The sequence below is a fragment of the Drosophila guanche genome, unplaced genomic scaffold (genome assembly GCF_900245975.1).
Source record: "Drosophila guanche unplaced genomic scaffold, DGUA_6, whole genome shotgun sequence".
Classification (NCBI taxonomy): domain Eukaryota; kingdom Metazoa; phylum Arthropoda; class Insecta; order Diptera; family Drosophilidae; genus Drosophila; species Drosophila guanche.
Window position 1 is genome coordinate 1,459,429 of NW_022995748.1, and position 14,820 is coordinate 1,474,248.

Consider the following 14,820-nt stretch of genomic DNA (forward strand, 5'->3'; position numbering starts at 1 on the left):
AATGTGCATTAATCTATTATCTTATCATAATTGTAAGTCCCTATTTTAATTGGATTTATGTAGGTTCGAAAACAGCATATGGTTTTTAAAAGTAAAATGTCTTATAATTGTATACAATTTAAATATTTCCTTGAAAATTGTGGATTATATAATTATTGCTTTTTGCATAGTTTTACTATTAAAATGTTTATGGAGATTATTATATTATCACATGATTTTCATATAGGCAAGAGATTTAAACAATTTTTTGTTATTAGATAAATTTGAAATTGCGATGAAAGCTAAAAATTCATTGTTAAATTCCAATGTAATATCCATAGAACCAGTAGTGGTTTTAAAATATTGAAAATACTGTAAAAAGGTTATAATAAATATCAATAAAAGATTTTATTTGTATTAGATGCATTAAGTACTTATGTCCTTGCTTAATGCCTGCCTAGCTTGTTAGTTGTGATATTATTTAAAAAAGTTCAACTTACAAGAACAAATTTTATGTAGCCCTATTCTAAAAGTATTTTGGTATTAGTTTCTATTGATAAAAATTAATCAAATTTAGATTTAAAGGATTAAACTTATATTTATAATGTTTAGGATTAATTAATTCTACACCTTTTTGTTCGCCTTCTGCGAGGGATTATTAATAAAAACAATTTGTGTTAACAGTCTAACACACACATTTTTTTGGCGTTTTATGTAAACTTCGAATTGTTTTCACTGGAAACAAGATTAAGCGGCACAGTCAATTCCGCAGTCTCACAGCTGTCACTAAACGACGCTAAGCAATTCGACTTTTTGCCTTTTAATAAAATATCTTTGAGTGCTGCTGCAGCTTCGGTTTCATCAATTTCCTTTTTGCGTTTCTGAAATAGAATCAGGAATTGATGATAGACAATTTTTTTATTAAGAATTTAAAAAAATTGAAATCATTCAAGTAAACTAATAGCATACTTACATTTAAAACAAGACCGGAAATGTTAATTTGTTCTTGAGACGTCAAAAAATCAATTTTCGCTTGTTCCATTGAAGAGCAAGATATTTGCTTTTGTTCTGTAAACAGAAAAAAAAGAAATTACCAATTTCCTGAATTATCTTACGTTTTATTTCAATTGAAGCGTGACTTTCACCCTACATATATGGGTGTGCATAAAATTATTGGCTTACGTATATTGCATTTTGTTGCCGGTGAATATTTGCTTCTTAAAAGGTTAAAATTTCTCGTGAGCTTTAAAACACTTTGATTGGTAATTGCTTTTAAAACTTAAATACAATATTTCTATTATTTTAAACGTTATTTAAACCGATTCTGTGAAAAAATTGGTTCTTTGGAATGTACTTTGTACAAGTTACTTAGGTTTTGGATTGTACTTTGTACAAGTTACTTAGGTTGTAAGCCTGGATGATTGTTCTCATTCTTTGAATTTTCATGGTACCGAGGTTAAAAATTAAGCTTTAAAACATAAACTGAATACCGGTAAAACTAGTTATTCTCATTTAAACTCTCTGGAAATAAATTGTCTTTATGAACGATAAGGTGAAGGTGCGGCCTACGTTTTTTTTTGCTTCTATTAGACGAGAACGGTATAGTTGACATTCAATAGATATAGAAAAAGCTTTGACTTCAGTTATTTACTCACTTTTTTTAGATCTCTCCAATTCTTTAGGACGCCTGCGTCTTGTGTGTATGGTATCGCGTCTCATTGAATGTGGTCTGTTGATTCCGTGAAGCTTGAAATATAGGCCACATGCATTGCACACCATTTCTCCTCGAACACTTCGCCTCCAAATCGTTGTGGTAAGAGTTCCACAGTTAGAACAAGACATGTCTTTCTGAACACCAGGTAAGGCATTAAAAATGTGAATCCTCTAATAATGTAGGACTTAAATTATTATATATATTTGCTGTTTATTTATAAGAACCTTTTTATCTTTTGTGTCTTCTGGATCGAATGGATCTGAATGATTGTAAGTTTCTGTCCCCTTTTCATTATTTGTGTCGCTGCAATCGGATTTAGTGGGAAAACTTTGTTTTCTTCTACAGGTTTTTAATTTGCTGGTTTGAGCATCTGATAGGTCCTGCAAATTAAAAGTTTATATTTGTTTTAAAAAAATAATAATAAAAAGGAACATGCACTCGGAGCTAGGTTATTTACCTTCAATAGCGCTATAGGTTCTTCAGGTACTTTTGTAAATGATACTGTTGACGGCACTGGAAATACGAAAGGCTGACTCATCATGTTGCGGAGCATCTCTTTTGCATCTTCTTCCTTGTTTTTAGCTAAAAGGGTTCAATAACATATTTTATATAAATGATACCCCTAAAAAATGTATCCATGTTAAAGTATTTTTGTTATGTATTTTTAGCTACTGAGCTTTTCCATAATTGTTCACTTTTCACTTTATATTTACATTGTAAATAAATAAGTTTATTGTGGTGCTTTATGGATAAATATGACCAAACAATTCCAGATTGAATTCAGACTAAAGGTAAATTCCGAATTTCCCGGTAATCAGTGTGTAACCTTATGATTTTTGTATCTTAAAATTATACATTTTCTTTTACTCAGTGCTCACGCCAACACGTCCCCTTAACTTGTTCTCATCCTCGTGCAGTGTGGGCTCTAGTGGAGGAGCTAAAGGAGAGACAAGCTCCGAGTCGAATGTATGTAGTATTTATGTTTGTATGTACATAATGTATGACGACGTATGTAGTACGTATGAATGTATGTTCTATGCCCGTCTATTCCCCGAGCAGCCTATCTGTAAGTAAAATGCTTACACCTACTACCATACTGGTAACGGGAAAGTGCTTGCTGTGGGACTCTAAATAACGGGGCACTACACATCCGGACTGCCCCACCATGACTTCTGTCGCAGTTGCATGAACGGGGAGCAAATAGAGATAGTGTCCAGCACCTCCTCTCCAACTTACGGGAAGACGTCACCGTACACTAAGAGGAGGCTGCTATAAGGACATGGACAGCCTGGAAAGCAAACAACTGGAGGAAACTGGCACACTTTATTGAGGATTCGCGATTGTTTATAAAACCACCCTAGGCAATTGATAAAATCGCATGTCTAGGGAATTGTAGACGATAAACTCAGTGGGGCATATCTACGACAGTATACATAACAACATAAGTTATTGAGCATTCTGCCCTACTCGATATTTAAAATTGAACTTACCAGCTGATCGTGCCAGAGCTTGCCAGAGTTGAGTGGTAGCCGCGTCTGTTGTGTGATCCGAGCTGACACTATCGGGAGTCTTTCTATCATTGATGGACGATGTTATGTCCATTTCCAGTTTATGAGAGTCAGAACTGTCTCCAGAATCTAACAAGGAACTGCTGTTCGTTTTTATTATTGGTGTAAGTTTATAATCTGACCCGCCATGTTGGGTAATGGTAATACTGTAGTTCTGAAGATCCTCTTCACTTCTATGTGATTGTATTGGAGTTTGGCAAAAATTGTGTATTGGGATTGAGTTTCTTTGATTTGAATAATCATACCTTTTCTTTTTCACGGAAAGATCCATTTCAACTCCCTCATAAAAATCATTTTTCTTTGATGGACGTCTTGATTTTATCACAGAACTTTTAATACTTGTATCAATTACTGCAGAATTTCGAGGAGATTGAGGATTCGAGCACGGAGGTGAAATTACAATTTTTTTACTTATATCCATAAGAACCGCAGCAGTCTCCAGTTGCTGTTGCATGCTTTGAAATTGTTCAATATCAGAATCTTTATGAAATGCTGAATCGAATCGGTCATGTATTTGCCCAGACATACATTTAGATTGCGATTTAGTCTCATCACTTTCAACATTGCTTGGTTGAAAAGGACTTGGATATAATGTATGGGTTTGCAAATCTTGTGTTCCACTCTTAAAATTTCGATCAAAAGTAGTTTGAAAAGTGGAATCTACTTTCTTTTTGTCGTACTTCAGTTGGGAAAAAGTGCTTAGCTCAGTCAGGGCCTTAGCTGCTATTTCCTCCGACGAAGACTTTAAAACTGTATCAAGCTGTATTTCCAAATCATTAGTGTCCTGGGGAAAAATGGAAATAGGTTCGCCATAGAAAGATTAAATAAGTAATTATATACATTTGCTTTAAGATGCAATTTAAATCGTGTTTATATACTGAATCTTTCATGGGATATAACTGTTGATAAATAAATGTACACGAAGTTATTATAAATATTAATTGGCGAAGCATGGAAGACGTGTCACCCGCAAAAATACCCAACCTAACCTAACCTAGCTCCTATAGTCTCTGGGATCTAGGAAGGACAAAGGACGGACTAACAGACATGTCTATATCTATATACTTAATAGGGTCAGACACGATTCATTCTCGCGTACGAGAGCGTCTCACAACGTTTCTCCTCGTTTCTTGTGGGGAACGAATCTGCGATAATAGGTGCACAGCCCCAAAATACATATAATCCGCTACTTTCTCTTAACTTATATAGCATTTCTTCGGATTCAATTGTTGTCCTGCCTTTTTTTTCTATTTTTAATCTTACGTAGGTCGTTCTAAACCCTCTGCGCAGTCCCTTTGGTGGTAGATTAGGTTTCAGACGGAACCTTTCTACACATGCACACACTTAACATTTAAAAAACGTCATTTAAAACCATCTTAACATTAATTTATCTTAATTATGATTCACACTTACAAGCTTTAGGGTTTCAGATATAGCTAAAAATTCTTTTAAAGCGTTGTGGGAATTATGTGCCATAGTTCGAAATTTTCCAAAACAATCCAATTTGGCTCGGCATTCACGACAAATTACGTTCGGAAACCCATCATCAGGCAATGGCTGCAATAACATAGTTTATATTAATATAAAATTAGTTTTAGGGTCAAATATTATATCATTTTTAAATTAGTTGCTGAAATCAATATATTCTCGCAATGACCAGAACCCCACCACAGATTGCAATCAATGCTTAGGCCACCGAAGATGCTTCTTCGAGTACCAGATATGGATTCATACAAAGAGCTAAAATTCTCAAAAGGTAGCCTTTGCAAAAACGTCCACATCAGAACAGGTATTAAAACAAGAAGGAACGTTGGGAGACGCGTTCAATCGCGTCACTACTCTTATACATAAGGTACTCAGTGAGTACCTTATTTTTTTCGAGTTTACATTTGACATATTTTTGCTACATCTGTCATCTCAATCTACAGCAATTCCCACACCAACACTCCGCTTAAGCTCGTTCTAGCTAGATATGGCCATTCTCTTCTGAACTGCTTATTTGTTTTCTCGTATATTTAAAATTGCGCATGCCACAAATTTTCGTCCTTTGTGATAGCGGAATTTTTGAATACACTGGTAACAATGTGATATCACAGGAATAAGATAAGACGGACAGAAGGGCAGACAAGCAGGGCTATATCGACTAGGCTATTTGATAATTTAATTGATTTGTTGTGCCCTGATTATAGATTTGTTAGCTGAGCAAGTAATTTGGTTATCCTATTGGATGTCATAGAGAAACAAGTGATTCGATAGCTTAATATCTGATGTGACGTTAGAAAATATTACAGTCGACTACCATCAAGGGAGTCCGTCGACCATGCCTATGGGGCACATCACGTTAAAACAAAGTATACCTGTAACTTTATCTAAAAGAAGTACACAGATACAAATTACACATTTCCTTTCAAAATAATCAGCGAACGATGCCGCCAGGGACCTAATGTGTGTGTACATACATAAAGCACCATTCTGTGCATTACAAGCACCTGACCAAAATTAGAGAGCATATCAATATTAGTACCTACGAATGTACATATGTGTGTATGTATGCATGTATCTACATATTTATGTGCATGTAAAACTGTGTATAAAATTGTTAATGCTGCATGGAATCAGGGAATCCGACATGTCTGATTATGATTTTTGATGTCGTAATCACAAAAATAGCACACACACAAGTACTTGAACACATATTAATATACTTCTACTTTAGATTCCCACATATCACAGCAGATTTCTAACCACATGAACATATGTACATACATACATATGTACATTTTAGTACTCAATTATGGTGTAGTTGTATTTGTGCTGAATTTAAATCTGCTTACCTTTATAGAGAGACAGTTGATTATCTGAAATGTAATATGTGAGGATGAGTCATCTCGGTGCTCTTGGTTGTGGCTATTAATTGTATGAAGTGATTGGCATAAATTTGATTTTACTTTATCGGAAACTAAATCATCTTGATGAAGTAAACGTTGCTCCTCCATCTGAATTTCCAGGTTTGTTTTTGTTTGTTCTTTTTTCCCCTGATGCAGCTTGCTTTGATTTGACGACTGATTTTTTAATACTGAACTACCGGAAACTTCGGGTTCCATAGCATATTGTTCACTACTACACAATGTGGTTTTTTTGTTAACGTAAGGCACACTCGGTGTGTGTTGTGTTTTGTGAAGAGGTTTACTTGGACCCGTTTCATTATTGGTCAAAACCACTGATAGCAGGTTATCATCTCTACAGCTGCATACATTTGGACTCGGAGCATTGCAGAAACATTTATAAGACTTTTTTTGTTCATTTATCTTTTCGTTTTTATTGTGTTCAAATTTGTCTCTTTTATTGCTTCGTGTCGGGCTATTATAAATTTGTAGTTCCGAAATATCGCACTCATTAACCAATGTGAGACACAATCGACAAACTTGATGAAACTTGTGTGGTACATTATACATAATTAAATAGTTATATGTACATGCACTTTTTAAGTAAACTTTCATATGATTTCTCTTATTTAGAGATTAAAAACGATAACTTTAAAATAAATTAAAAATGAATATAGCACTATTCTTCAATTTTTCATTGTCACAATCCACGTTCATTTAGGTAAAAATAGTTCATTTCAGTGGTTCATTAAAATGTTGATGTTCAATTGAGCTGGTTTGCTCTCTACTTTACGCTTGACAGAACAGTGAACTAAAATAAATGCAAAAGGGGTACTCTCGTCAAAGTTGCTTCACTAACTTAAACAAGGGGTTTATACCACGAGTCTCGATTTTTGTCTTCTATACTCTAAATATGTTTGTAAAGAATGTTCTCCATGAAAATTAAACGTTTTCTCAAATTTTTGGCACTTGCAGGATGTATGAATGTAAATAAACTTTAAAAGCTAAAGATTTATATTATTATCATATTATTAATATGATTCCAAGCTGCCTTTGCTTTTAACGAATTGCTCAGAGGACAGACAGTCGGACAGGACGGACTAAGGGGGGCAGGTGTGAAAACTACCAAGATTCGACTCCCTATGAACCAGGCAGGCTTTGAGAAGATTGCATTTAAAAATATGGTTTATTCGTTGAATTTGATTTGAGCCGAGTCGTCCCGCCTTAAAAATTAATCATTTGCAGTCACCCAAAGTTTCGGTTTTTTTTATTCAACAAAACATTTTTTTATAATTTATAAAGTATAAAGTCATAATCAATTATACTAATTTGTTCTTTTATTTTAGAGTCCGTTTACTTATATGACCCAATCGTGGGACGCCAGCAAACATTTGTTCTCAAATTGAAAGCCATCAACTCAAAACATCAACTGCTCGCACTAAATGACACACAGTATAACAAACTTGGGTCAACCACTGCGAAGCACTACCTACAAGCAATTGCTCAGTGCCATAACGAGCCCGCTTCCAGTAAACGGTTGTTCTCAAATTGAAAGCCATCAACTCAAAACATCAACTGCTCGCACTAAATGACACACAGTATAACAAACTTGGGTCAACCACTGCGAAGCACTACCTACAAGCAATTGCTCAGTGCCATAACGAGCCCGCTGCCAGTAAACGGTTTCTCGGATGAAATTATGTCCACAGTTACAAAACAGTGAGAGGGTTGACTTTGCCTTTAGCAAGCTCCAGAACACGAAGCGTCCTCGAACATAGCAATAGTTTGCACAGATCCCACTTCTGATGTCGGGTTAATCGCAAAGTTGTTCATCTTGCGGTAATCACGGTAATAGCGAATTACCGAATGTTGTGGTATGTGGCTCTAAGACAAATATTGCCTGTCACTCAATTACTTTATTTGTCTCTTTCCCTTTTATCCACACTCACTATTGCAGAGGAACAAGCTCGTCGTGCTCAGTAGAGTCGGAGTATAGACGGGTATCCAGCACCGCGCGAAATAAACCTGTCAAACTTCATATAAAAACTGATCCATCGTTTGTAGAGTATCCAGCAACCTAAACGAAATCCACAGAATCTACGAGAACAGCTGGTAGACAGGCAAGGAATAAATGGCTTACAATTATTCCTGGAGTGAAAAGTGAAATATGGAAGAAACAATTGTGTGCAAAAACGTAAAAAGAGAGTTAAAATAGATTGTCGGAGTAAAAAAAATACTTGTCCCATGCCTTTATTGGAAATTTAATAAATTTACTGAAATTAATAAAATAATTCTATATTTGCTCACTTTTGGCAATACTGGACACTTTGCGAACCGTATGCACTATTCGCAAATACCAAATGCGTTTTCAATGCAACGACCTACCATTTTTAATTTCAGTTGATCTTTCAGACTGACATTGTTTGCAAAACACAGCTGATTCATCAGCGTATCTTAGTTACGTTCCACGTACAAACGAAATATGTAGAAAATTCCTGACAGAAATGTTTCGCAGTGCTAGACACAGGCCTTAACGTGTTGGCGAAATCAGCTGGTAGTTTGACCGTTCGTGTCTGCTCCAGGGTCACACTAAGTGTGGGCGCGCTGATTTGAATTTGGGTGTAAGTGCATATTTGTCACACGCCTTCATGATCATAACACCACCATAAGACATTTTTACAATTTGGAATTAGGTCTTAATCCCGGATAATTATTATACTTTTGGTCATTTTACATTTCATAATACGTTTTATATTATTTAATATATGTATCTGTTTATTATGCCCAAATATTAGAAAGATCCCATACTTTTATTAGTCTGTCTTGGCCAACCGTTAAGAGAAGTTTTCGGTCCTCATCAAGATCCATATGAACAATTGAGTGTTTTACATCATTAAATGAAGCCAAGGAAGGTCGTTCGACTGTTTGGAGTTGTTTGTAACAAGGATCACAGCACCGCACATCAAACTCAAAGCCCATGATTGGTATATTAATGCGATTGGTGGAGCAATTATCACAAACAGCTTTACCGCAATGTCGACAATGATGCTGTCGAATTCCTGTCAGTAAGATAACAACGGTTAGCATAGAATAAAATGTAAATGCAATTTTGTACATGCCTAGTTGTTTTTGGTCCATCATTGAACGGAAATTCCAAAAAAAGGGTCTTGAACATAGCTGACAGTTGTTTGAGTCGACCCATCCTGGAACTTCTTTTCGCATTGCATTCATTTCCCAAAATACTACTACTGAATCTTCCCCACAGCTTATTAACTGTTGTGTTTGATTCGCGTAAGCAAGAGCCGACACTTTATTACTAGAAAGATATTTGGAAAAGTTATACTCCTCATGTATACAAAATTAAACAATAGTACCTGTGCCCTTGCAATTCGTATATGGTGCCTCGTTTTCCACCGACATCCCAAACTATCACAGACTGGTCGCATGCACCGCTAAAGAGTAGCTGTGGACCTTCTACCCATCTCAAACATCGAATTTCAGCTAAAAGGGGCGGTTGAAATAATATTCTGTATCATATGGGTTTGTTGAAACTGATAGTTACTTACCAGTATGACCTTTAAATGTAGTGATCAGTTGTACCCCTTGAACATCGCATCGAAGCATTGTAATTTGACCAGCATGGTCGCCAATAAAAGCATACTTTGCCAGTGCATCAAACCTAAGAGAGATAGTCGAAGCGAAGATGCACATACATATAATAGGCACAAGTAAAAAATATGTATATTGAAATTGTAATTACACATACGAATGTGGCGGTACCATTATAACACATTTCTAACCGCCAATAATTATTTTATTCGATTAGTATTTTCTATTAGCTTATTGCCTACTCTAGTAATTTAGATGGGAGTTTTAGCATGGTCAAAATGGACGATATGGTGTTAGCCGATCGGATATTAAAATTCCAAGATATTGTGGAAGCTATAGGCAACCACAGGGCTAATTGCTTTAAGCTTTAAACGATAAATAGGATATGAACAAGCTTTCCTAGAGGCTGAAACGTGGATCAACCAAATCATACCAGAGATAAGATCAGTCAAAACATAGGGGTTCTCCCTAGGCGGAAATAGGTTTGGGTCCAACGATAAAGTTATCTCACAAAAAATGCCTATTTTGAGGACCTCGATAGTATTACTTTTTGGAAGGAAGTATACAGAAAAAATGCTACAAAAAAGTGTTTTAGCCCGCCCTCGTATGTCATGGTATAGCCATGGACCAAGAATTTGTTTATTCTTTCTATAATAGTGATCGAGCGACTGTCCTGAACCAGGCTTATATTATATGATCTCATTCCACAAACATGTCGAACAAATATTACCATGAGTCATTACGTGCGAGACAAACCAATTAAATACTGCTCGCAAAAAGTTTCAGCGATTTCACAAAAAGGTGCAGCCTATGGGCTCACACACTAGTTGAATTAGCAAGGGTGCATAGGTGAAGTGTTTTTTATTTATTTTTCGGCTCAGCTTTCAGCTAGTGTGTTCTCGAGCCCTTATTAAAGTGATAAAGCTACACTGCTCACAACCAGCTTTGAATACTATACTTACTGAAGTGCAGTGCACGGCGTTTCAAAATTATATCCGCCCACTCTTTTTCCACTTTTGGTACAATGGTAGGCAAATTGCTTATCCTTTCCCGCAGACAAAACCCAGTTGTGAGTTTTTGTAAACACAACTGCAACAACTCGAGCCTGATGGGACAGATAATCACGTATGAATGATAAACGGTTGCAGTCTTCGGAAAGCAAGTATTGAGTGACTGTTCCATTTTCTTGACCGATAAACAAGTGACGGAATTCTTGGATATACTCTAGGGCCGTGCATCCAGAGGGCATATACTGGCAGATACTAGGCCAATACTGCCCAGAATCTCGTTTAAGCCATACACGAACAGTTCTGAAAAATAAGTAGAATTAAATAAAACGTAATTTGTCTGTCTGAGATATTCGCACTTGTCATCTGAGACGCTTATCACTCCATTTTCTCCCGGTATTAAGATTGCAGCATTAATATCATCGGTGCTACCCTCCAGTTTACTAAGCAATTCCGGTTTCTTAGACGTGCTGAAACGATCGTTTATGCTTCGCTGGGCTGGTTTTATTTCGGCAGCCATGATGTTAAACCCTCAACAATATAATTATTTAATTGAAAAAAAAACTTTTATCGAATTATAAAAACTTTGTTGTATGAAATCAAATCGATTTTGTTTCTTTTCATTCCATTGACAGATTAGACCACACACCGTTTGATCTTTTTTGAAACGAACGAAACGGAACATACGCTGTATGCTAACAAGCCAAATAAGACTGCGTCTATCAGCTTTTTAGAATGGCCAAGTTTAGGAGGAGTTCATTAACAAACACCTTGACATGAGAATTTTATATATATATATTGTATAATATTATACTCGTCAATATAAAAGGATATTTTTTTCTGGTGTTTGTTCGGCAAACAACACTTTTTTGCTTTCAAAATTTTCAGTAACATTTGTTTCTAATATTCAACATAAAGTGAAGTACCTGGTCAATGCGGACTCAGCGTCTGCTACCAACCAATTTCGCTTAGCGATTAAATAACAAAAAAAAAAAATATATATATATATATATATATATTGCATATGTATCCATCCGAAGCGGACTGATTTAATAATGCGGTACTTTCTCCAATGCTTTTTGTCCTCCAAGCTTCATATCTACTCTCAGATAATGCACTCCTGCCTGGTTTGATATAAAATTTGAATTTTCAACAGGTTTTACTTTTTAAACAATCACAAAAGAACGCAACCCTAGAGCATGCACTTGCCACTTTGCTCATACTGGGAACCGAGCCATATATATGGCACTTTATGTTGACATAAAATTAAGCTTCTCTCTGTATTGAGCTTATATCCTATTCACACTGGCGACAATCCACCATCCATTTCTGGTATGGTCCGGAAGATTTCCTAGTTATGAGGGAATCATCTTTGATGTTCTTAATATAATTTTCAAATAAAATCATAGAAAAACCAACCACCAACCAAGAAAAAACAGGAAAACCAACAACAGAACAAATTGGACATTGTCAGCACAGGATAATATCCTCGGAATCTGAGAATTATTTTATTTGATCTCTGCTAAACTCCTTCAGTATATTACAGACGCTGTTTGTCTGTATGCCAGACACGCAAGAACTTATCCTGCTGCTGAATGACACAGCCGTTGCTAAATTATTTGTACATATTTTAATTATACAAACATATTTTCCTCCGCACGGGATTATTAGCATAAGCTGTTTTTTCATGAATTGTGGATGGGGCAAATGTTAACAGGTGTTTCACATTTTCCAAATGTCCCAAATTGGAAAAGAGGAAAAACATCGATGTCCGCAGCGTTAGTCAAACTTCGATAACATCGATATTCTCCGGCTCTACTGCTTCAATACGTCTTCTATAATATGGTAATCCTAACTGAAATATAAACTAAGTTCTTTTAACTGTATCTTAATGTTTTAGTTACCACTGTCACTTTTGAAGACCGCGCAGAGCCACCCTATGGTAAGAAACTTTAGTCTTGTTATCTACAGTATACGCAAGTTTGACATTAAATGCCTCATTCTAATAATCTCTGTTTATATACATATACAGCTGGTTGAGCTAAAAAATGGGGAGACTTACAATGGACACTTGGTGAGCTGTGATTCTTGGATGAATATCAATCTACGTGACGTAATTTGCACTTCAAAGGTAAACAACAAAATTGTTTAGTTTTAAAGTCATGCAAAATGACATTGCAAACCAATTAAAAAACGGAGGAATGTTGTGAGGTACTTTTACACTCAGGACAAATATACACATGTATGTATGTACAATAAATACCGCCCGGAACGGACCTATCCGCTCTGCATTGGAAAAACCTCTGCCGCTCCCGTACAAGTGTATTACAGTGGGTGGTAGCAATACCAATCGCACGCAAACGCACTGGGAGAATGTGAATGTGTGCGTGCCGACTAGAGTCTAGTTTGAACACCTATAATTTAGAGTACGGATGGAGTATGTAAATGGAAAAATAATTTTAATACTCGGTACTTGAAGATTAATAGGGGTATATTGTATTTATGCTCAAAGAAACAATATTATTATTTTGACTAAAACTGGATTACAAATATTTGTTGTATTCTTTCAGGATGGAGACCGTTTTTGGCGTATGCCGGAATGCTATATTCGAGGAAGTACCATTAAATATTTGCGGATACCTGATGAGGTAATCGATATGGTTAAAGAAGATGCACAGGCTAAATCCCGAAATAGAACAGAGCTAAACAAAAATCGTGTTGCAAGCTCAGCACAAAATCAACGCGCAGCTCGTAGCGGTAGCCGAAATAATTTTGGAAACCGCAGCGGACAGTTAAGTGGAGGTCCTGGGAATAACACTCAGCGAGTAGGAGTTTCAGGACAAGGGAACCGACTTCTTGCCCAGAATAACAAAAATAGAAAATAAAGTGAAGCAAAAGCGTCAGTTTTTAGAAAATAAAAGTTCAAATACTAAATTAATAATAAACATTTAAATTATTATTATCATTCTCAGAATTAATTTACTGATCTGTGGTTTATCTGCAGCAAAACCAACTTTGCGATTCTACATATTAACTGAAGATTTTTATTTAAAAAATAAATAAAATGAGATTTAATTGTAAAATTTAATTTTTGTGTGTTGATTTATTTTATTAATTTATTTATTTACTTCAAGGCAGTAAAAATAATTAATCATATCTTGTTCTGGTTTATTTTAAAATTAGTTCGTTTTATTCATGTTAAACGGTCCTATATAAATATCGGTCGGACCAGAGATTTTACAAGGGTATTCGGATGGAAAGAGAGCTTGGCTTTATATTTTGATTTGTGTGCCATTATCTCCTCTTATACTACATAGTTTCATGTTCAAGCCTGTGGATATATTTCCGGAAGATAAATGTTTAGATTTTGTTTCATATCTTGTAGCCATAGCTCCAGAGTGGTTTCAGCACGGAGTTGTACACGAGGTCTGTATTAGTCCTAAAATACAAAATACGAAAAATGTATTAAAAACAATCCAATTTATTAATATGAAAAAAATATAATTTTAATAAAAATAATAAATTAAACAGTTAAACGAATATTTATTGTCAAAACAAACTAATCAAAAACAAACTTTTAGTAAAGTGTTTTTTTTTACATGGAAATTTTCTTAATCCACTCATAAGGTCTGAACCAGGGAACAATTTGAAAATGCGATCAGTATTTGTTGTTGTTTGCAAAAGTGATTAACAGCTTAATAAGCTTAATAAATAATAAAACGGATATGTTTCCACTAGACTTGCTGTCTTTGGAGCATAATTTATCTGCATTTATTTTATAACCAGAATTTAAAGACTGCAAAGTGTTGGCGAAGAATCTGACTTCTGACGACCGCAATATTTAGCCTCATCCAACCAATCAGTTTTTTTTCAAGACGGTAAAGCTCTCCACAGTCTCAAGCCAATACGAAAGGCTCTTCAGAAAAGACTTCGTAAGGTTGCAGTCTGCCGGATGGCAAATTTTTTGGACAGTGTCTCGTGCAAAAGCGTGCTATCTCGGAATTTCGCTTTTGCGCCAACTGCAGCTCAATAAGTCACCCCTGGAGGGGTTGGGATTA

At 35.5% G+C, this 14,820-nt stretch overlaps 3 protein-coding genes across 4 annotated transcripts; 1 reads left to right on the top strand and 2 right to left on the bottom strand.

Annotated features, from left to right (window-relative positions):
- Positions 1–165: 165 nt before the first annotated feature.
- LOC117584607 lies at positions 166–6,853 on the bottom strand. Of its 2 annotated transcripts, XM_034273618.1 has the most exons (9): positions 6,096–6,853; positions 4,675–4,818; positions 3,507–4,045; positions 3,184–3,434; positions 2,151–2,275; positions 1,918–2,073; positions 1,635–1,863; positions 953–1,047; positions 166–860 (listed from the first exon to the last, which is right to left on the bottom strand). In XM_034273618.1, the coding sequence occupies exons 1-9, from the start codon at positions 6,759–6,761 to the stop codon at positions 690–692; spliced, it is 2,376 nt and encodes a 791-aa protein (XP_034129509.1). In that variant the 5' UTR covers positions 6,762–6,853; the 3' UTR covers positions 166–689. The 2 variants fall into 2 exon arrangements, with proteins under 2 accessions (XP_034129509.1, XP_034129507.1); XM_034273616.1 differs by having other exon boundaries at positions 3,184–4,045.
- A 2,037-nt stretch (positions 6,854–8,890) lies between these two features.
- Positions 8,891–11,345, bottom strand: LOC117584417 (WD repeat and FYVE domain-containing protein 2). The gene is made up of 6 exons (XM_034273281.1): positions 11,122–11,345; positions 10,718–11,065; positions 9,713–9,825; positions 9,521–9,647; positions 9,266–9,462; positions 8,891–9,205 (listed from the first exon to the last, which is right to left on the bottom strand). The coding sequence occupies exons 1-6, from the start codon at positions 11,280–11,282 to the stop codon at positions 8,925–8,927; spliced, it is 1,227 nt and encodes a 408-aa protein (XP_034129172.1). The 5' UTR covers positions 11,283–11,345; the 3' UTR covers positions 8,891–8,924.
- A 1,180-nt stretch (positions 11,346–12,525) lies between these two features.
- On the top strand, positions 12,526–13,850 carry LOC117584017 (U6 snRNA-associated Sm-like protein LSm4). Its single transcript, XM_034272748.1, has 4 exons — positions 12,526–12,607; positions 12,663–12,704; positions 12,795–12,893; positions 13,333–13,850. Exons 1-4 carry the CDS (start codon positions 12,605–12,607, stop codon positions 13,645–13,647), a joined length of 459 nt encoding a protein of 152 aa, XP_034128639.1. The 5' UTR covers positions 12,526–12,604; the 3' UTR covers positions 13,648–13,850.
- The last annotated feature ends 970 nt before the right edge of the window (positions 13,851–14,820 follow it).